General features: G+C 34.5%; 3 protein-coding genes across 9 annotated transcripts; 1 reads left to right on the top strand and 2 right to left on the bottom strand.

The window, feature by feature from the left end:
* Nucleotides 1–135: 135 nt before the first annotated feature.
* LOC109012496 lies at nt 136–6888 on the bottom strand. 3 transcript variants are annotated; one of them, XR_001999456.2, is made up of 10 exons: nt 6422–6888; nt 6209–6286; nt 4245–4952; nt 4042–4144; nt 2737–2837; nt 2441–2615; nt 990–1160; nt 792–892; nt 573–684; nt 136–480 (listed from the first exon to the last, which is right to left on the bottom strand). XR_001999456.2 is itself a non-coding variant. In XM_018994170.2 (9 exons), the coding sequence occupies exons 1-9, from the start codon at nt 6746–6748 to the stop codon at nt 625–627; spliced, it is 1824 nt and encodes a 607-aa protein (XP_018849715.1). In that variant the 5' UTR covers nt 6749–6888; the 3' UTR covers nt 154–624. The 3 variants fall into 3 exon arrangements, 2 of the variants coding, with proteins under 2 accessions (XP_018849715.1, XP_018849717.1); XM_018994170.2 differs by having other exon boundaries at nt 154–684; XM_018994172.2 differs by having other exon boundaries at nt 154–684; nt 2737–2828.
* Nucleotides 6889–8063: 1175 nt separating this feature from the next.
* Nucleotides 8064–8771, bottom strand: LOC109012497 (pyridoxal 5'-phosphate synthase-like subunit PDX1.2). Its single transcript, XM_035686733.1, has one exon. It carries the CDS (start codon nt 8769–8771, stop codon nt 8064–8066), a length of 708 nt encoding a protein of 235 aa, XP_035542626.1.
* A 5284-nt stretch (nt 8772–14055) lies between these two features.
* Nucleotides 14056–19535, top strand: LOC109012498 (lipid phosphate phosphatase 2-like). 5 transcript variants are annotated; one of them, XM_018994175.2, is made up of 9 exons: nt 14056–14228; nt 14531–14680; nt 15846–16070; nt 16450–16537; nt 16771–16880; nt 17579–17669; nt 17970–18158; nt 18250–18309; nt 19147–19535. In XM_018994175.2, exons 1-9 carry the CDS (start codon nt 14082–14084, stop codon nt 19347–19349), a joined length of 1263 nt encoding a protein of 420 aa, XP_018849720.1. In that variant the 5' UTR covers nt 14056–14081; the 3' UTR covers nt 19350–19535. The 5 variants fall into 5 exon arrangements, 4 of the variants coding, with proteins under 4 accessions (XP_018849720.1, XP_018849719.1, XP_018849718.1 ...); XM_018994174.2 differs by having other exon boundaries at nt 14056–14249; nt 15849–16070; XM_018994173.2 differs by having other exon boundaries at nt 14056–14249.
* Nucleotides 19536–20880: the final 1345 nt, after the last annotated feature.

Raw genomic sequence — 20880 nt, 5'->3', positions numbered from 1 at the left:
TTAGTATATAATCAATAAAACCTTTTTTTGTTCAGAAGAAGAAAAAGCTTTGAATCAACTTCGCTCCACATTGTGCCTTAAGTCTTGCCTTTTTTTGTATGTATGTGTCAATTGCATTTCCAATCAAATAAATACTGTAATTAAAAATTGGCCTTGAAGAGAACAGTCAATAAACAAAAGGTTAATCAGAGCAAAATATCCCTGTTATGCTATAGGACACCTCAAATGGTCGATAAATTTGGGCTGTTACAGCTTCTTTACACAAGCAAGAAATAATTTCCTTCGATATCCATATTATCCACATGCTATATATATATATATATATATATGTATGTATATATATGTGATGAAACGAAGCATGCGTTTTTGCGCCTTTGTTCCTCGGTTTTGATTTTCCTATTACCAACTGTAATGCTAATCTACGACACAGAAGTGAAGAATCGCAACTTCTGCTAAAAATCTGGATGCTAGCTTTACTCCCTGCATCAATCAAAATGGCAAACAATTACACTTATCACGAGGGACGAAAAGTCCAAGCATGTTTCAAGCTGCCAGAGATACAGATTTCATGCCTGCTTGGAAATCAAAATCGTTCGGTGACCCGAAGTTCCATTGCCAAGGTAATCATGTTGAGTCATGACTAGCAAGAAATTGTATTACATGAGGATAAACCTGCTCCACTGCCTGCATTTTAGATCATTGAACAATTAGCCTTGCAGATTAATGATAGACAGAATTGTTATTTTATGCCATCACAGTTCCAAGAAAACAAAGAACAAAATAGGTACTACCAATCGTCCTCCCACCAAATCATAGTGGGCATAATGTGGACCTCCAGGCTCTCCAAATACTTTATAGGTAACCAGGTGCTCAGGAATCAGCTTGACAGTGTCTGGTCCATCCAAATCATCGTAAGCAAGAAGCATAGACTGTCAATATCAAACGGATATAGATAGATAGATAGATAAATCATTTTAATTTAAACATACCCTCTACAGCTTCAGGTGGGCATATAAGGTCCTGGTCTCCTGCAAGTGCTAAGATAGGGACATTGCTTTTGTGTATGTGATCCTTGTAGGAAAAGCTACCACTCCTGTCACACAACCCACCCTCTCGAAAAGCTGTTGTTAGCTGCAAGAGAAGTTTGGCCGGTATGGTACCTGCAAGTTGTAATCGTAGGTTATGTCTGCCAGTAGTGAATGCAATTTATGGTAAGATATCATGCATATGCTGGAACCATTTAATTGATGAAGTGACATGGCCCACTGATTGGTAAGATCTTGTATGCTCCACCCCATATTACAGGCTATAAGGCAAGGAAAAAAGTATTTGACTTTAATTAGAACTTGAGGAGAATGTGCATTGACTCTACTTCTTGGTGTATCCCCCCATCGGTTCATATTGACCCTTTTGGCTCATTATTTTATTTGCAAAAAATCAGTAATCTAATTCAAATAATGAAATCACCTATCTTCTTGGTGTGTCCCCCCACTTTGTCCATGTCAAAAGAGCAAATTTGGGATATAGTGATTAGGACTTCAACAATAAAGCGTTTGGACAAAGGGTGCTTAAATAAGTACAGAAGTCAAGGATTGAGAAAATTATGCATGTGCTGAAACCAACTACCAAGGCATTAACTGCTTACATATTCAACTCCAACTGAAAGAATCCATTGATCCCTTGAGCCAAACTATTCAACCGAAAGCCATCGTACTTCCCTTATATGGCAACACCCTCAACCTTACATTCCCATACCTAAGCAATCTAGGCTCAGCCAAAATATCTCATGGTTCTTACAGTGGAAGTGAATGAATAATTTTTCTCAGGTACCAAATAACCCTAATAACTTCCCCTCATCCTGCCTGCTAGTGGACTATATTCACATAGCTACAGATAATAATAAAATGAGATACTTTCTTTTCGGTACCCCATCCATTTTAATATCACTAATACACCTTTTTTCCATTATCGTGGGGATAACCATCCCTGGATATCACTAATCGTAATATTTCTTTAAAAATAATCTTTTAAACTATCACTACTAAAAGTTATTTTACTTGTAAAAAAAAAATCTTCTAAACCATTTTGTTAGCTACCAAGGGAAAAACAGTCTCCATGTTCAACCCCCACAAATGAAGCCAAAGGAAAGTAAGTTCTCCTATTCATGATGCAAAATGAATATCAGCTTAACTTTTATATGAAGACATGACATTGTTTGTTTCTCTTTGTTTTCCAAAACAATTCATGTCCACTTTAAGGGTATCAGGGATGAGTACACCTCAACAAGAACAAGGTGTCCTCACAAACTGTGATGAATACAAAATCTTTCTCCTAGAAATATCCATGCCCATGTTCACACTTTTATATGTGCACAAGCAAAGCGTGACTGGGGAACGCATACAAGTGTATTATTACGTATCACATTTATGGGAAGACTTACAAAAGTTGTTCATGACAAGCTTTTCAAACAACTCTGGATGCATCATGTCTTCTGCTGAAATTAGATCATTAAGCCAAGACAAGACATAAGGAGGTCGCGATGAAAGAGGATAAGCCGCTGCCAGTAATGCCCCTAAAGGAACAACAGGTACACTAAGAGCCTGTGCAGGATCCGCCTGTATGACAACTGCCTTGATATTAGTTTCTCAACAAAGGGCATAATACAAACATTTTTAGTAGACAGTCATTAGAACTACCTCAGGGATGATCCAACAACAGTATTATACACCTACTTACAAGTGGTAGGAGCAATTTGAGAGTCGATTCTGAAGAAGTGTAGTCAAGGGATGATGCCAATGTAACGATAGCTGCCAATCTGGAGTCTCTTCCTTCAAAAGCTTACAATATAAAATACCCATCTTAATTGGCATGAAACTTAACAAACATAGCATAAAGAGAACTAAAAGAAATGACATTGTAAAAATCAAAGGAATGACATTTTTAGGAATTTTCTTTTTATTCCAAATAAAACAAAGGAAGAAAATAAAGAAAGGTCATAGAAATGACATTATAAAAACACCCATCTCAAATAACATGAAAACTTAAAACATTCAACTCTCGGCACAAGAACCAGGATTGGACACAACTAGAACCATCACTTTTGAGACGTCCTCGTGAGAACAGACTAACTGAGATTTTATAGTGTCATCAATCTTCCCCCAAAGCGATCAGCATCACCCTTAATGAACATGATTTAACATAAAATCAACAACTACTCCTTAAAAAGAAAAGTACATTACACAAAAGCTGGACGACCATCTGATATAAATGTGTGCATAAAATGTCGAGAAGAAATGAAAAAAAAGTGTAAAATCTCAGGAAGAAAAAGTTAATTTCAGAGAGAGAGAGAGAGAGAGGAACGACACATTCCCTCTTGTTGTTTGCTGATTCCCATGACTTTGGTTATTTTCCCACAATGAAACGAGCCCTTTAAATCGTGTGAACAAAAAATAATAGAAAAATTTTCAATTTCAAAATAATGAAAGCCTACACTCAATATTTAATTGGTATCCTGACCAGATTTTCCTTTAGAAACCTTGGCTGGGCTACTATTAGGATTTTCTACCTTCCTTTCCTAACATTTTCAAACACAGGGAGAGAAGTCTCATTGGTCAAGCAGATACACTCAAACAGAGTTCATACATAATCGAAACTATGGACCTTTAATTCAGTTCAATTTTAAAGCATCCACCTTTGCTTGCAAATCTTAATCTTCAACAGAACGCCGTAAAAGAAAAGGAGGGAGGGAAAGAGAGAGAGAGAGAGATTGACAACTATACAGGCAAAAAAGAGGCAAGGATCTTGGATGTAAATAGTCAAGATTATGACAAACTAGAACTGAAAGAAAGATTGCAAACGGCAACAACCCTCCAGTCCAACTTAGTATAAGGTCAAGCCCATTAGAGCAAGCCACAGTATACAATGAAAAGCTTATTTACTGGTGCAATAAAATAAAAATATTTATGCTGATATAATACTTGTCAAAAAATATTTATGCTGATATAATGATAACATGACAAACTACAAGGGATTGAGCCATACCACATCGTGACAGAGTCGCATAAAGCAAAATACCACCCATGGAGTGTCCAATTGCCAGCAACTTACCATCCTTTGGCCTGCTTTTGCTTCTTATATATTCCATCTATATTGACACAAATGGATACTATCAGTTCATCATGTCAAGGGCAGGCATCTTCGGTTTATTGATTATAGCTATGCAGAAAGATCAAATGTCACCTCACCGCAGCTGGCACATCCTCTTCCAAGTAATTATCAAAATCCCAATCGTACTTCACTATTAAGTCAAGTTGTTTCTGAAAATCTTCTATTGTTGACGCAAAACGCTCTTGCAAGTCAAACAATGGAGGTGAGACAGATCGTTGACCCTCTTCGATTATATATACTATCCTTTGACTCAGATCCCTAATTTGGCTAGCAATACTGGAATTTTGCCTTGTTTCCAACAAACTTGATAGCTTTTCTCTTATCTCATTAAATCGTTCAGACAATGGGGAATCTGCCAAAAGTTTGGAAATCTGGTCAGATAATTTGGCGAACATGATCTTGGACTGGCCTTCACTGAGAAAACCAGAAAGCCTTTCTGACAAACGCATGAAGGTTTCTGTCAACTTCATCACCAGTCTTGATTCGTCCCACACTGTTGCTATCCGCATCATGTCTCCTTTTACAGCTATGTTCTCAGATTCTTTTCCTTTGACAGAAAAAGTCTCAGGCTTTGCCAAGGCACCAGGACCATTAGTTGACTGAAGCCCCACAGGTAAAGCTCCATTGGTTGCACTCCTTGAAGCAGCTTCCATCTGCTCAGATATTTTATTGGCAGACTGCTTAATTTCTTTGGAATTCGCTCCCTGCACACTCAACCCAGCACCCCGAACTTCGAGGATCCATGTGTCAAACCCTTGGCTTGACATGTACCGAGCATATGAAGACTGAAAAAAATACCTCATATATTAGTAAGCTGGAATAGCATGGTATAGAGACATAGAAGATGTAGCAGAAAGCAAAAGGACAGCTATAAGACTGATTATGGCAACTCACGGTCACAGGGTTGACCAACAAATGGCATAACAAAGAATTCTTCAGGGAAGCAGACCAACAAATAGCATAACAAAGAATCATGTTACCAGAAGAATTAAATTTCAAAAAGAACATAGGTATGGGTGATTAGAAAATACTTAATTTCTGTTGTCTTATCAGAGGACACAACTCTTAATGGAGCTAAATCCTAAAGGATTCATATGCCGACTACAATTGGGATTGCAGCTCATATTGAGTTGGGTAAGCCATGCTAGCATTGTAGTGTCATTTTGTAAAGCTCTCTCTTATGCTCCCAACAACGAGACAATAAACTGAATGTGGTTGTATACTTCATATTCCACCACAACATGATAAGCAATGACATTTTAGTCTCTCATTCTTAATGAATGATCATTAAAACTACGATAAAGAGTCAATCTGGGTCTCCCCCTTTCCCAAAAATCAATTTTTACCATCCCTGGTCCTATTTCAGATTTTTTTAAATTTTATTTTCATAATTTGTTAAGCCCAGTGTCATAAATACACTACAACATTCTAGATTCTAAAGAATATTGTTATAGTTTAGTTCAGAAGTTTACAAGTCGTGCACTCTCAACACAACTGATTGTGATCAGCTCTGTAAATCGTCATCAAAATGATTGGGGATCAATCACAGGTATTCTCTTCTGCCATTCTATCCTCAAATGCGTCACTATGTCACCATTCTTTCCTTAGTTGACATACCCATTCCAGAGAAATGCAATATTGGAATGTTCCATCAAATTTTATCCGGCAAAAGAACGGTCATAGGGCTCTGTGTCAAATGCACCAAAATATCATAGATTTTTCCCTTCAAATGGATGAAGGCTTCTAAAAACACAAAAATCTCGGCACCAGAAGCTTTTTTGTTAATCCTTTGCTGTCAATTGTCAAGTTTTCACATGAAGTCATTAACAACATTGTCGATCACCAAAAGTTAAATGCCATTATAAGACATCACATAAATTAAATAAATGCATTGATATCGAAACTTTTTTTTTTTTTTTTGAGCATGCATTGATATTGAAACTTCACATTACAATTTACAATAATTACGCTGAGATACATAAATTTAGTAAGATGAGGGTTAAAAATGAAAAAAAAAAAAAAACAGAAGAAGAAGAAAAACCTCAGGGGAGAGATCGTATCCAATGGCGTTAGTCCCCACCCCAGACAATAGCAGCAGCGGGTGATTCCTCTGAGGTGCCTATTTATACATATAATTTACAGAAAGATATTAATTATATTAATCTTTTGGATAATTGAAATGAATGACTAAAGACGCTATCTGAAAAAAACTAAGAAAAAAAAAAGATAAATAAAATATTGTATTTCCAGGAACCTGAGGAGAAGGATGGTAGCGCCAAAGGGCGAGTTTCCAATCAGAGCTTGCTACGGAGACATAATGGAGCTCATCGGCCGTACATATGGACGGCAATTCCGGAGCCTTCAGGACGGCGTCGCTCACGGAGTCGGTGGAGTAGAAACCTCTCAGGCTGAGCGACGTGGTTGTAGCCGCCGTAAAGGAGGATGAGATGGACGAAGAAAACGGTAGAGCACGACGCGCGGCGGCGCGTGAAGGAATAAGGACCTTGGGGCTGAGAGAGCGGAAGGTCGAAGTCGCCATATGCATAGCCGAACGAATATCGGATCGAATCGTCGTCGCCATTTCTGTAGTTAAACGTTCCTTTTGTTATTTTCGGGGGTGCTCTGGATTAGGAGGAAGAAACTTGATTGTTTTCTGATCGGTGCCTGAATTCTTTTTGGTGGTTACGTGCAAGCAGCGACAGCTCTTTTATCAAGAAAACTATGACCCGGTTTGGAGTGGGAGATGCTGACTATTATTTATTATTATTTATAAATTTTATTATTATTTATAATTTATTTTAATCTATTTCTATCTCATTTTTAAATTTAAACAGTAACTATAAAAAGGTCGCGAAATTAAACGTAGAAGTTAAAAAAAAAAAAAAAAACCGAAATTATATGGATTTTTAGCTTTTAATAATTGGCATATTACATCTTCAAATTATTAAAAAAATAGAAATTCTATTTACAACTAGCAATTGTGTAACCCCATGAACCGGTGCCTATTTTCATGAAAAAATTTATTTTTTAACATTTCTGTCTCGTTTTCTTATCATTTCAATCCCTTTTTGTTTCTCTATCAATATTTTTGACCTTCTTCTTCCTTTCTCTACATTTTTAACACTTGAGCTTTTTGAGAGTTGAGCCCTGTGCATAGTCTCCACTACTTCTTTTTTTAACTTTTTCATGCCTCTTAACCTCTTGAAAAGCTTCTCGTCTAGCCTTCTCAGCCTCTACCATGACTAATGTTGGGAGGAAATCCAGAAGTTTATATGCTCTAGAGCTAACAGAGTAGGAAAAAAAATACATGGAAAAGAGAAACGGGAATAAGCAATCGAACACAACGCATATGCATGAATTTTGTCGAGTACAATGTATTTCCACAAATATAAGAATATCCATTTTAAGAAACATAATCATATCATAACGATGCATTACAATTGAAGTATGGGAATTTTGGCACCAACTAACACGGATTCTCCTCTCAAACTAAATTATACAAATCACTTAATGGTAAACAACAAGTTCTTCATCCAGAAGTGACTATTTGGTTTATTGTGTAGATGCAAGTTGCCACATTATTGTTCTCGAGATTTCACGAATTTATTCAAGTTCCTTTTCTGTACTCCCACAAAATCAGATTCAACACGTACCAAATTGGTATTAGATTCATGGTAAAATGAGCACAACGATGAGACGGAACACTTATATAGTCTTATACCATCTACATTATCATGTTGAAGAAGAAGAAAAGAAGAGTCACATATGCTCAACAACCTAAATTGACCAAAACACAACCATATGCCTAATAACAGATAAGAGACAGACATTCCAGTGATTCTTGAACCATTAAGCACCTTCATTTGCAAATTGTTCGATCCTGTCCTCACCGAGACTCAAACCAGCCATGCTATCCTCCAACCCGCAGCTAGTCTCCACCAGCACATGTGGATCATTATAGTGCCTAATAGCTTGGTTTGCGCCACGAGATCATACGGCGACGTTATCTTCTTTGAAAAGGCGAATACTTCATCTTCATCCATGTTATTCAAAATTCTTACCTCACCCATTATTGTTCTCAAGTTCTTCACAGTCTTTGCTATATTTCCAAATCCTGATAAATCCCCTTGAGTCCTAATCATCGCTGCCCCTTCTCTTATTCTCCTTAACACTTCCCCAAGATTCTGACATCCACAAACAAATGGGTAGCGAAAGTTATGCTTGTTAATGAAGTTTTCCTCGTCTGCAAGAGCAAGAGCTTCACTCTCGTCGATGTAATCGACCCTGATGGATTCGAGGATCTGGGCTTCAACGAAATGACCGACATGGGCTCTGGCCATTACAGGGATTGAGACAGTGCATTTGATTTCCTTGATTAGGGACGGGTCGGGCATGCGGGAAATATCTCGGTGGAGGGGCTCCAATACAATAAGACAGCAAGTGCCGGCTTCTTCGGCAATCTTGGCTTGATCTGCGTTTGTGACTTCGAGAATAGCCTTGCCGTGCAGCATCTGGGTTAGTCCAGCTTTGAGCGAAAATGGGTTCTTCTTGGAGTCAGTGATGGCGCTGCTGTTGTAGACCGTGACGACGCCGTCTTTAGCCATTGCACTAGTGCTTGTGAATTTGTCTGGGCAAAGCAGAAACCAAAGAGGACATTAACCGATAAAATGCAAAACACTCACTGCTGCTAAATTGGCTTGCAGGAGAATGTATATTGGAAGGTTGGTGTCTTTGGGTGATTTCTCGAAGTTACGTATGGTGAGGTGAGTCGGTGGATTACCAAGAGCGCAAAAACTTCTAGATTCCCTTCCAACATTAGCCATGGTAGAGGCTGGGAAGGCTAGACGAGAAGCTTTCAAGAGGCTGAGAGGCATGGAAAAGCTAAAAAAAAATGTAGTGGAGACTATGTGCAGGGCTCAACTCTCAGAAAACTCAAGTGCTGAAAATGTAGAGGGAGGAAGAAGAAGGTCAAAAAAATTGATAAAGAAATAGAGAGGGAACGAATGATAAGAAGATGAGATGGAAATGTTAAAAAAATAAATTTTTCATGAAAAGGAGCGGTTGCATGGGGTTATGCAAAGGGTATTTGTAAGTAGAATTTCTCTTAAAAAAATAACAGTCTATCATGTTGTGAGGCATTTACGTAAAAAATTAATTTACAGTAAATTTTATTTCTTTTCAAAACAATTGTGAGGCGCTTATGCACTTCACGACTACATATAGCATTATGAGTTCTTCTATTTTACATCTTACATTTGTTAGTAAAAAAAAATTAAAAAAAGAAAAAGAAAAGAAAAGTAGACATATGATGTAAGAGTATTGAATAAAAATAAATATTACTAAAAAAATAAGTTTTTTTACATTATTTCAAAATAGAATCTAATGTTTTACAAAATAATTACGCGGACTTACAAATAATTTCGCTAAACAAAAAGGGAAACAAATGATTCAAAGTTGTCTGTGCAAAAAACATGAAGGAGGCATAACTATCATAGTGATGGGCCTATTTTGGCTAGATTATGGACTAGAGTTTGCGCTGCCATTATGGACCTTTACACCTTCCAGTCGTCTATATTGAAAGGAAGAGATTCCAATGTACGATAGCATTGATTGCTCAATCATAAATCAATTTAAAAGTAAATATTTAAGTATTATTGGAGCATTTAGAGCATTAGTATTGACTCATTATTTTTAAATTTATTTAAAATTTTTTTATTCATAATTCTATATTAAATTAACTATTAAATTCATCAAAATAATAATATTATATTATTTTTTTAATAATAATTATTTTTTTACATTTTATAATTACACTAATCATATGTTAATTAATAATTTAATTTAATTTTTACATTATTATTACAAGACGGTTGGAGATTAAACGTGAATAAAAAAGATCATTGAAGATTAAAAGTAAATAAAAAATAGATTTGATGAGTAATCAATAACCCTTCAAATTTGAAGAAACATATCCATTTATTATAGCTTAAAGTTTTATATTTATCTTTTTTACTAATCCAATGCAGCTCTCTTTTGATGAAATTCATCATATTTTACATTTGGCTAGACTTTTGATGAAACCAATGCCAATGCTCAGGTGAGTTTTGAATCTTGATACACGAAACATCTTATCTTATTTTATTTGATCTCATCTCATTTCATCATTACAACTTTTTCAAATTCTTATACAAAAATATAATAGACAATTTAATTTTTTTAATTCTCAAATAAAAATAATACTAAAAAATCATATTTAACAATATTTTATTCAACTTTTAACAAAACATATAATCTCATCTCATCTGAACTGTGTATCCAAACCCATTATAAACCGTTTGAATAATGAGTTGAGATGAGATAAGTTGAGATGAAAGTTGAAAGGTAAATAAAATATTTTTAAAATATTATTTTTTTAATATTATTATTATTTTAAAATTTGAAAACGTTAAATTATTTATTATATTTTATGTAAAAATTTTAAAAAATATAATAATAAAATACAATTCTGCTACAGGTACTCACCTTTGAATACTTTTTGAGGAATCCGCTGATGCCACATCAGCCGATATTATTAGAAAAAAAATTAGAAACAGTAATCAAACCTATCTCACCTAGCGCCTAAATCATTCCTCATATTTTGCATCTCAGCTAACCCATCCCAGAAGAAAGTGCGCCGATGTGTTGTCGAATGGCAAGCATTGATGAATGGCGTTCATTTTACACGCTGAAACCCATCTGCAAGTAGTTCCAGCCCTCTCCATTAGAGAGTGAGGCAGCTTCGAATTCAATTGACTTGTACCTAACCATTGACTTGAATCAACAAATCTTTGAGATGAAAAGCAGAGACAGCTTAGCATGAATAGATTAAAATCCTAAGCTTGCAATTACCCTCATTATCAAATTGCAGATTTTGTTGAAGGGGAACAAGGAAATCTGCTTCTTAGATGATGATTGTGTAGACACTTGATATTACTATAATTACGTGAGAGAAATCTATTTAGCTCCCTCATATAAATTACTGTAATTAGATTCATAGAGAAGAAATTGCAATCAATTTGGGAAATTTACAAAAGAGAAAAAAGGGCAAAAAGTTGCTCAAATCTTCATTAAAAAATTCCATTTCACAATCGGAAATATCCCAACCAACAACGACCATCACTTCTACCACAAATCCCCATCCTCCAAAAAATACAAGAAGAAAACGACCTCAAGAGTTTTTGGATGAGAGTTAGACAGATTCATTCACTCCTCATGCTTCTAGTTCTAGGGTTTAACCTCTCCTTCCCAAGCAGCGTAATTCGTGAACGTGAAGAAGAAGAGAAGTTAAAACCCTTTCTCAAAAGAAAAGAAAAAGAAGAAGAAAACTCAGCCTACTCATTGACGATTCTTCAAAGTTCTGTCTGCTGACTTGCCACAATCTGAACCCATTCAGCCTTTCCTTTTAAGATTGATTAGAAAGTGCCTTGGTAGTCGGTGGGGCAGCTTGTTTGAGCAGAAGAAGATGAGAAGCACTTGTACCTCCCTTCGTGAATTATCTTCGTGGTCGTCGGTGGGGCAGCTTGCTTGGGAAGCTTGTTGTGTTCCATGCAGGGTGTTCTGTGGTTTCCATGTCTCAGTTCCGTGCGATGTGAAATGTGGGGTTCCATTGCTATGGAGTTCTTTCGAATTTCAGAAACCAAAAGTGAAAACGCATCGTTTCACTAGTGTCTACGTGGAGACTCGGGTACACGGGGTTTCCCAATCCCGGGTGTAAGTAGACTTTTTAAATAAGATAAAATAAGATGAAATACTTCTTGTATCTAAATGGGGTCATGTATCTATAAATAAGTTTGTTAATATAAATTTTTTTATTATGCAATTAACCAAATATAATCAAAGTATGATCATCTATTTTACAATAAAATTAGTTTTATAATTTAACTAATTACATTGAATTGCATGAATTTATAGATTTCTTTTTTTTTATTACTATTTTTTTCTAGTTAAACATATGTTTTAATCGCTCTTTTTTGTAGCTTATAAGAGTGTGTAGTGTAACAAAGATATTGAACTTCTTATATGCCATTCGTCTCGCTTTTGGATAAGTGTATTCATTTTTCTTAATTGAAACTCTCATATTCTTGGGCTTAGTTTGGATAGTAATTTGGATAGTAAGTTGAGATAGAATGATATTTAAATAATAGTAAAATAATTTATAAATTATAGTAAAATGATTTGAGTTAAGATATTTTAAAGTTTTGGAAAAAGAGAAAAAAAAAAGTTAAATAAAAATATTATAAAGTTATAATATTGTTATAATATAATTTTTATTTTAGTAGTTGAAAAAATTGAATTGTTTTTTATATTTTGTTTGGAATTTTGGAAAATTTGTAATGATTAAGTAACAATTAAATAAAAAAAGTTAAAAATTTAAAACTGAAAAGTGTTTATTTTTGTAGAGTCTATTTGGGATTGAGTTTGAAAGCTTAAAAAATGCTTTTAACTGTTTAAAAGCTCTTTTAAAGAAAAAATGATATGTTTGGTAAATTTATAAAAAAATACTTTAATCACCTAAAAAAGTTGAAAATCCAATTTTTTTAAAAGCACCAAATTGAAGCTTTTATCAAAAAGCTCCTGCAGATAACTATATATTTTAAAAAATTAATGTAACTAACTTTAAAAGTACTTTAAATACATGTTTATCAAACAGTAAATAACTTTTGAAGCATAAAGCTTATTATTTAAGTTATAAGCTATTGGCCTTAAAGTTATAAGTTATATTTCTCATTATAATTCTAAATATGCACGTAGTGATTGAATATTGAGATGAGAGTATCTCAATATTCAATTCTACAATTCTATCCAAATCATGCCTTTCAGGTTGAATTTTTTCCTTTTTGTAAATAATTTTTATTGAAATGATTAGGGGGTTTTACTAGTGGGCTGAAATAATTAGTTGTTGAAAGTAAGAAAATTCAGCAGCTAAATGATCAAATATTGAAGCTTATAGTTGAACTGCACGTTAATATAATATGGTGAACAGAATTATAAATTAATAGGTAACTAAGCCTCGATTGTTTTTATAAAATTTTTCAATTCATTTCATTTCATCTAATTATTATAATTTTTTAAATTTTTATATAAAATAAAATAAAATAAAAAATTTAATATTTTCAAATTTCAAATTCTAAAATAAAAATTTTATTAAAAAAATATATTTTAATAATATTTTATTTAATTTTTTAATTTTTATTTCAAATTATTTTATTTCATATACGAAAAGTTGAAAACAAACAAGGTGGGACCAAACCTAAAGTCCCAATTGACAGCTTGGAATTATCTTAAAACAAAACAAATGGTTGTCCAAACCCAACATGATCTGGCTGCAACTGCAAGTGGGGGTGGGTATTCAACTCTCACTCCGCTCCCAAATGCAGCAGGTCCACTATTTTTATTGTTTTTTTTCTAATCAGGTCCACTATTTAGATACTCTATTAAAATATAGCCCAAAGAAACAGAAAAAGAGAAAAATAAAAGTGAATAAATCAAAGACTAGCGTGTTATTTGAAGTCTACTCTCTGCAGTGAATAAAAAATTAATCATAGAAATGGAATAAAAAAAAAAAAAATCCAACTACGGTTTATAATTGATTAATTAAATTTAGAGTGTGTAAGTCTCAAGTACATTTTTTAAAAAATTAAAATTTATCATAAAAATCTTAATTTTTTTTATTGTGTGTCACAAATTTTATTTATTTTTTTAAATATGAATAGAAAGATTTAATTCGATTAAAATTATAAAAATAATTTTTCTTTATAATTAATAATAATAATAATTAATATGGTTGATACCTAACCCAAATGGCCCAACGCACATGCATGAGCTCAGCAATGTTGTGTGTACATGCTCAATGGTGGTGGTTACAGGGTAGCTGCATGCCGTGTTTAACTTGTTGGTGGCCCCCGGCCCCCCGTACACCGCGGCAGAAGACTTCAAAAGAAGTCGTTAACTCGATATTCACGCCTATTTTTTTAAAATCTAACCCGATAAATCCGGAGATTGTTAACCGGCGATCCAATGCGGTAACCGTCCGGCGGCAAATCGTATAGTTCAAACCTCGCACTGTGTCTCCCACTCGCTCTTTTTTTCTGAGAACTGTTCGGTTCGAAAAAGCTACTAGTATCCTGAGGGAACAGAGAAGCACCTTTTTTTTTTTTTTTTTTGTATTAAAACTTCCTAACTTTTTCACTAATCTTCTTCAGTGCCTTATCTTATCTCTGTGAATCTCGTCTCTTTGTAATCACTACTTTTTTTTTTTTTTCCTTTTCCATTCCTGTAGAAGATAAGATTCTCTTACTTATTAGTGTCTTTCCTCCTTTTTTAGGTAATTATTAAATCGATTCGCCATCGTATTAGATCTGGGGTTAAAAATTTGACAAGTGTGCTTTTAAATATTTCTGCGTTTGTTCGTCCCATGGCGTGGAGGAATATGGCATCGTTTCTTTCCTTTTGGAAATTCCGGAATACCTCTCAGGTTAGTGAGTTGCTGCTTTTTTTCCCCTACTTTCACTTTTGCATATGTATATATATACGCTGAGACATCCTATCTAGATTAGATTAGCAGTCACTTTATTAAATTTTTGATTATCATCTAATAAAAAAATAATTTACTCTTTCTTTATTTCCGAATATAATTCAGAGGTGCGTAAAGCAGGTTTATTATTTAGTACTGACGGTAATTCAGTTTTGGTTTAATTTTTTTTTTTTGCGTATATTGCTTGCAACAAGCTGTAAATGGACCTTTTTCCGGCACACTATAGTTTGATTTAAGCCAGATTTTAGCTTTCATCTCATCGTTTGAACGATGCAGTCAGCTGCTGTGCACTTTTTGTACGTTTTTTGTTTTAGAATATAACTGAGTCGTGTAGCGACGTGGAAAGTGCTGTGCGTTGCAGAAGTGTGTTAGGCTTCGGTTATTCCTTGGTTATTTGGTTTACTTGGGAGTTCATATTTTATTGGACTTGTCCATTGAGATTGTCGTTGTGTTTTGGTTGTGATTAGCAAGAGTCTATTGTTCGTATTATTCTTTTTTGAACAAAAACCAAGGAACTCGAGTAATGAAGACAGATTTGTGGTTCATTTGGAATCTCGAAATTCGATGCAGGAGAGTGATTCTTTTGCATCTTTGGTCGGTGCGACACTAACTATTTCTTTTATTGCTGTACACCATCTGTTTGTCCGATCATTTGTGAAGTTAGAACAGTAATTTTCTTCCTCCTGTAGGAGAACAGAGTGTAAAGAAAGCAAGGTGATCCAATCACCGAAAGTCTATGAACCAAGAAGATGAACTTAGAAAAATCAGTAACCCAGAACTTGTCTTTCGTAATCTTGTGACTTGTGCAGTTCTGTACATCAGGATGATAAATATATATAGACATAATAGATTGAATCTGCACTAATTAACTCTAATATTTACACATGGTAGTAACTAACTTGAATGTTGATTAGGCTAACCAACTAATGATTGTATCTGTCAGCGGATGGCAGAATACTCTAATACCCTCGTTGTCCTGCATCATGGAATTTAGGTTCATTGTGCTATCTCTCTAGATCTTAGAGCAGTAAATGATTGAATGGTCCAGCATGAGTGAATCATGAAAAGGAATCATCATACCTTTGGTGTTATGTACATGTTACAGCAGCGAAGAACAGGAGAGGTGAAGCTTGGAACGCACACTATTCAATCTCATGGTACCACTCTTGCATGGAATCACTGTTATGATTGGCTTATATTGCTGCTTCTTGCCGTGATAGAAGTAGTTGTATATGTCACTGGCCCATTTCACCGCTTTGTGGGAAAGGATATGATGACAGACCTCAAGTATCCCATGAAAGATAACACAGTTCCCGTATGGTCTGTTCCGGTAAGTTCTTTGTCACTGGTTTTTATTTCTTTAATAAAAAACTTTTAGCTTAATTTTCATTAAATTGAACTGGCTAGATTCTGTTTAGTCACTAAAAGCAACAATTAGTATTCTGTTTTAATCAACTTTGCAATGCAAGTTTCTGTAAGATTTATTTTAAAAATCTCCATTATTGACAGTGTGCTATATGGAAAAGGACAATTTTGATGCAAATACATGACTATTTCCACCATGGAATTTTTTTTCTTTTCTTCGAAAAATCTAAATTTTTGGTCATAAGGTGCTATGACTATACAAACTGGAATGATTTTAACATAGCTGTATTAATTTGCTGGAGGCAAACATTGATAACAGGATTCTTTTTCCTTTTTGTTGTCAGATGTACGCAGTTTTGTTGCCTATTGCCATTTTCCTTCTCTTCTATATTCGTAGGAAAGATGTCTACGATCTGCACCACGGCATTCTTGGTAATCTTAGTTCGCAGTCATTATTCAGCTAGAACCTTTTTTTAAGTTTTGAACAGCATATATGTTCTTATCTAAGGAAATGGCTTACATCTCCTTTGCTGAATCCCTATCTCGATCTTATTCTGTGATACCTTATGTAAGCCCCTAGAATAATAGTAGTAATCATATTTATTCTTTTAGAGTGAAGTTGCATAGAAAGAAAAGAAAGTACTTACGTCTCTTTTGAAGATCAGGTCTCTTATTTGCTGTACTGATTACTGCGGTTATTACGGACTCAATAAAGAATGCAGTTGGTAGGCCTCGACCAGACTTCTTTTATCGCTGCTTCCCTGATGGAAAGGATGTAGGCTCCCACTTTCCTCCAAATTCTTTACCTCTTTGTTTTAGTTATATGTGCCAGTGTTTTTCTCTTAAAATTTCCATATGGATTCATGACATTGTTAGCATTGTATGTCACATCCTCATCAACCACTTTAATGTAACTTTTTCAACGAATTGAATGAGGCATATGCCAATTTTTTCCTCTTCTTCATACATATACCCACTTTTTATTTAGTTAATTATACCTTAGATGGGTTCTCTATTTTCCTTGACAAAAAAGATGGTAAAGAGTTTTTTTTTTTTGGAGGGGGTGGGGGGGATGGGTCTGACCTGCTGGTTAGGTGTTCAGAGCTATCAATGAGGTGTGGTACTAGGTATATGCATGTACCCTCCATCCCCTCCCCCCTTTCCCTGAAAAAAAAAATCCAATGGTTGCCAAATTTTGGCACTCAGTTAATTCTCCAAATTTGGCAGAAAATCCTATTCAGGAATCAAGAATCATTTGGATTAATGTGTAAATTTAAACTTCCTTTTCTTTTCTGTTAGTTCAACTTTACAGGTCTGAGTTTCTCCCAAACTAATTGCTTTTCTTTGGGGCGTGGGGGTCATTGCTGGACCTTTTTTTCTGGCCTGAATATCCCATATATCATTTAAAGAATTATGAATATCTGCTCCAAAGTACTTTTATTGTTGATCTTGTGTGATTTTTTCTTTTGTTAGCTTTATGATGTATGGGGAGGCGTAGTATGTCATGGTGAACATGGTGTAATAAAGGAAGGACACAAGAGTTTCCCAAGCGGTCATACTTCATGTAAGCAACACTTCCTGCTACTGGCTCTAATGTATTTTGGTGAATTGAAATGGAAAAAATTACTCATCAAATCACATTAGCGAATCCATAATCTATTACACCTGGGAAAACTTATACCAAATGTAAGTTGGTTGATGGTGGTCTCATGCTTCCCTTTCCTATTTTGAACCAAGCAGACAATTTTCTAAATAGATTGTCGAATTACTAAAGAATGCAAATATATTCTACCTTCTTAGTTCACCAAAATCAAAGCAGTGTATGAAATGCTCGTTGGATATGATTTAGGATTTTTCTCTGCAGGGTCCTTTGCGGGTTTAGGTTTTCTGTCATTATACTTGTCTGGAAAACTCAAAGTATTTGATCGCAGAGGGCATGTGGCAAAACTATGCATTGTTTTCTTTCCGCTGCTCGTTGCATCCCTCATTGGCGTCTCACGGGTTAATGACTATTGGCACCATTGGCAAGACGTATTTGCTGGAGGTGTTCTAGGTATGTTTTTGTATCATCACTTAGAAAATGAAATCGGAATCAGATTTTCAGTATATAACTTTAACAGCTTTACATGGTTCATCATTTGCAGGGCTAGCTGTGGCAGCATTTTGCTATCGGCAATTTTTCCCACCCCCATATGACGATGAAGGTATCCATCCTTTTATCTTTTGTTCTTTCAAGAAGTGATTCATTCTCATTGGAATTTCAATTTTTTTTCTAAAGAATACTCTTGCTACCTTTGTCTCGAAACATCAGTAAAAGTTTTATGGTATCACTTTTTTAATTGGTAAAAGTAAAGTTTGTTGAGACACGATGAAAAGGTTGCCCAAGTACACAAAAGGTATATACAAGAACATGCCTAATTATAACAAAGGAACTAGAAAGTCCACAGGAAGTTTTATAGTATCATTACATTCAATTAAAGGTATTGAATGTCTTCAGTGACATTCAAAGGATGCATGCTTCTCCAGAAAAAATAAATGCATGCATGCTTGTGTAAAGTAATAAAATATTAGAAAATGAGGAATCGATGTATGGAGAAAAAATCTGCTTTTGTGTTGGGAATGACAATAAAGAATGAATGTATGGGAACTCATGCATCCTGAATAGTCAGTGATTGCTTTATCTTGAATTGCAATTTTGAGTATGCTAATGCTCCACGGATTGCCACATAGTTACCATAAGGGGAGAAAGTTTGGAATCATATAATATGATTGCAAGTGTTAATCTTCTTTTAAGTATCTACTATACTAACAATGCTTCAATCGGAAGGGTAGAGCTTGGAATCTTTGAAAAGAAATAGAATTCGAAAACCAAGTAACTCTAGCTATCTAGTCACTGGCGTTTGTGACCTGAAAATATCAACGGTGAATTGCTTCCTCTCTTGTTCGTTATGATCCGCTATTTCTAAAACTGAAGTACTGTTGTTACTTTCCGAAAATCAATTAGGTTAATTGAGTTTTCCTTAATGATATTCTGGTTTCAGGATGGGGCCCTTATGCATATTTCCAAGCTTTGAAGGAGTCATCTGCCAATACAGACACGTTCCATGAAACGAATGTCCAGAATGTGCAGGCTGCAGAGATTGAGATTGTGAATCAACAAGCAGGGCAACATGATGTTGCGGCATTCTATTTCAACAGAAATCTTAGCCCCACACTTGATGAAATGGAATTAGGGAAGAGGTGATCTTGTATATCTTGTGTTTTAAGTAAATCCCACTCCCCTTGAATTTTTTCTTCATATGTAAATGATAACTTCCTGAATCGACTGAATTTTAGTTTTAGCAAATCTAGAATGCAACCTGTAAGGTGATAGATGACCTGAAAATGGTACTCTAATAATGGTAAAAGAAAATCTGCTTTTCTGTTTAAATCAGTCTATACACATACCACAGTCTGCAGCCCCAATACGTAATTGACACCATCCAATTCAAAAACTTAAGCCCATCAGTTTGGGCATAATTATGCTAATATAAAGCTCTTCACGCGTGAAAATTCAAGAATTGGGATTTATATCCTAATGTAGTCAGCCTTACGGATGATGCGTGTAAAAAGCATTCCTGGAAATACCACTTTATCTGTTTTGTTTGAGTGATGAGAAGTCATCACGAAATGTTAGGAGTGAAAAGAATAATGTTAACGGGGTTCCCCAGCTTTGAAACAAAGCTAGCCATGAGAATGATCCATCTCTTTTAGATCGCACGCCATTAATGATGACTCTCATGCTATCATGATCTCCAGACTCTTGCAATATGGTTCCAAGTAGAGTAATTATTTAAGTAGTTTTAAAATACTCATCGTACTACTAAAATGTCGTGTTATTAAAAATTAATGTTTATATAAAAAAAGATAGGATAGAAATGATTTCTCATATATCTTTGATTCTTGTATGAGTTTGAGAGTAGAGTACGAGAGAAATAAACACATAAAATTTATTACTGTTCGTATAAATATTCTTGACAACATTAAATAAGTAATAAATATTGTATAACCTACTTTATATATTTATTTCTTGGTAAATTTGAAGCCTCTAAACTTTTAAAAATGGAAGAGGCCTATAATTGTTTTAATCGAAACTTTGGTAGTATAAACTATACATTAGGTTTTTAAGGAAAATGTCCTATATATTAATGTAATAAGCATTTTGCCTAGGCTTATGTCTATTTTCATTTACCAAATTCTCCTTGTCAATTGAATTAAAAAGAAATAAAAGAATAATATTGATTATGAATTTTCCCTTCCTTATCAAAATTTATCAACATGTCTTTCAATCTAAACGTGCTTCTCTTATAATCCACGTATAATATTCCGCCACCTACTCCTTTGTCTTAAAGACATGAAATTGTAAAAAGCAAGTGTAACAAGAACAAGCAAAGAATATAAAGAGTTTTGACAAATGGTCATCATCCATGTAGGCTTAGGTTACAGAATATGATAATTTCATCTCGTTTTTGATGAAATTATGGAATAAAGTAATAAAGTAATTCTCGATTTAATAAAAAAGGACATGTAGCTTTTGGAATTTTGAACCCCCTTCATTCACTTTATTTTGACTCAAATATTTTTGAAGAATGCTAACCTTCATTCATCCTTGTCCAATGGTCTTGGATTAATAGTATTCTCATGTTAATTGTATGATAGTCCCCGGTAATTTGACTGTGTGGTTTCAACTGTATTCCGATATTACTTAATAATTATTTTTTTTAAAAAAATTAATA

This window comes from Juglans regia, chromosome 16 (genome assembly GCF_001411555.2).
Source record: "Juglans regia cultivar Chandler chromosome 16, Walnut 2.0, whole genome shotgun sequence".
Taxonomy (NCBI): domain Eukaryota; kingdom Viridiplantae; phylum Streptophyta; class Magnoliopsida; order Fagales; family Juglandaceae; genus Juglans; species Juglans regia.
The sequence above is the reverse complement of the archived record's forward strand: the minus strand, read 5'-3'. Positions and strand labels throughout refer to the sequence as shown.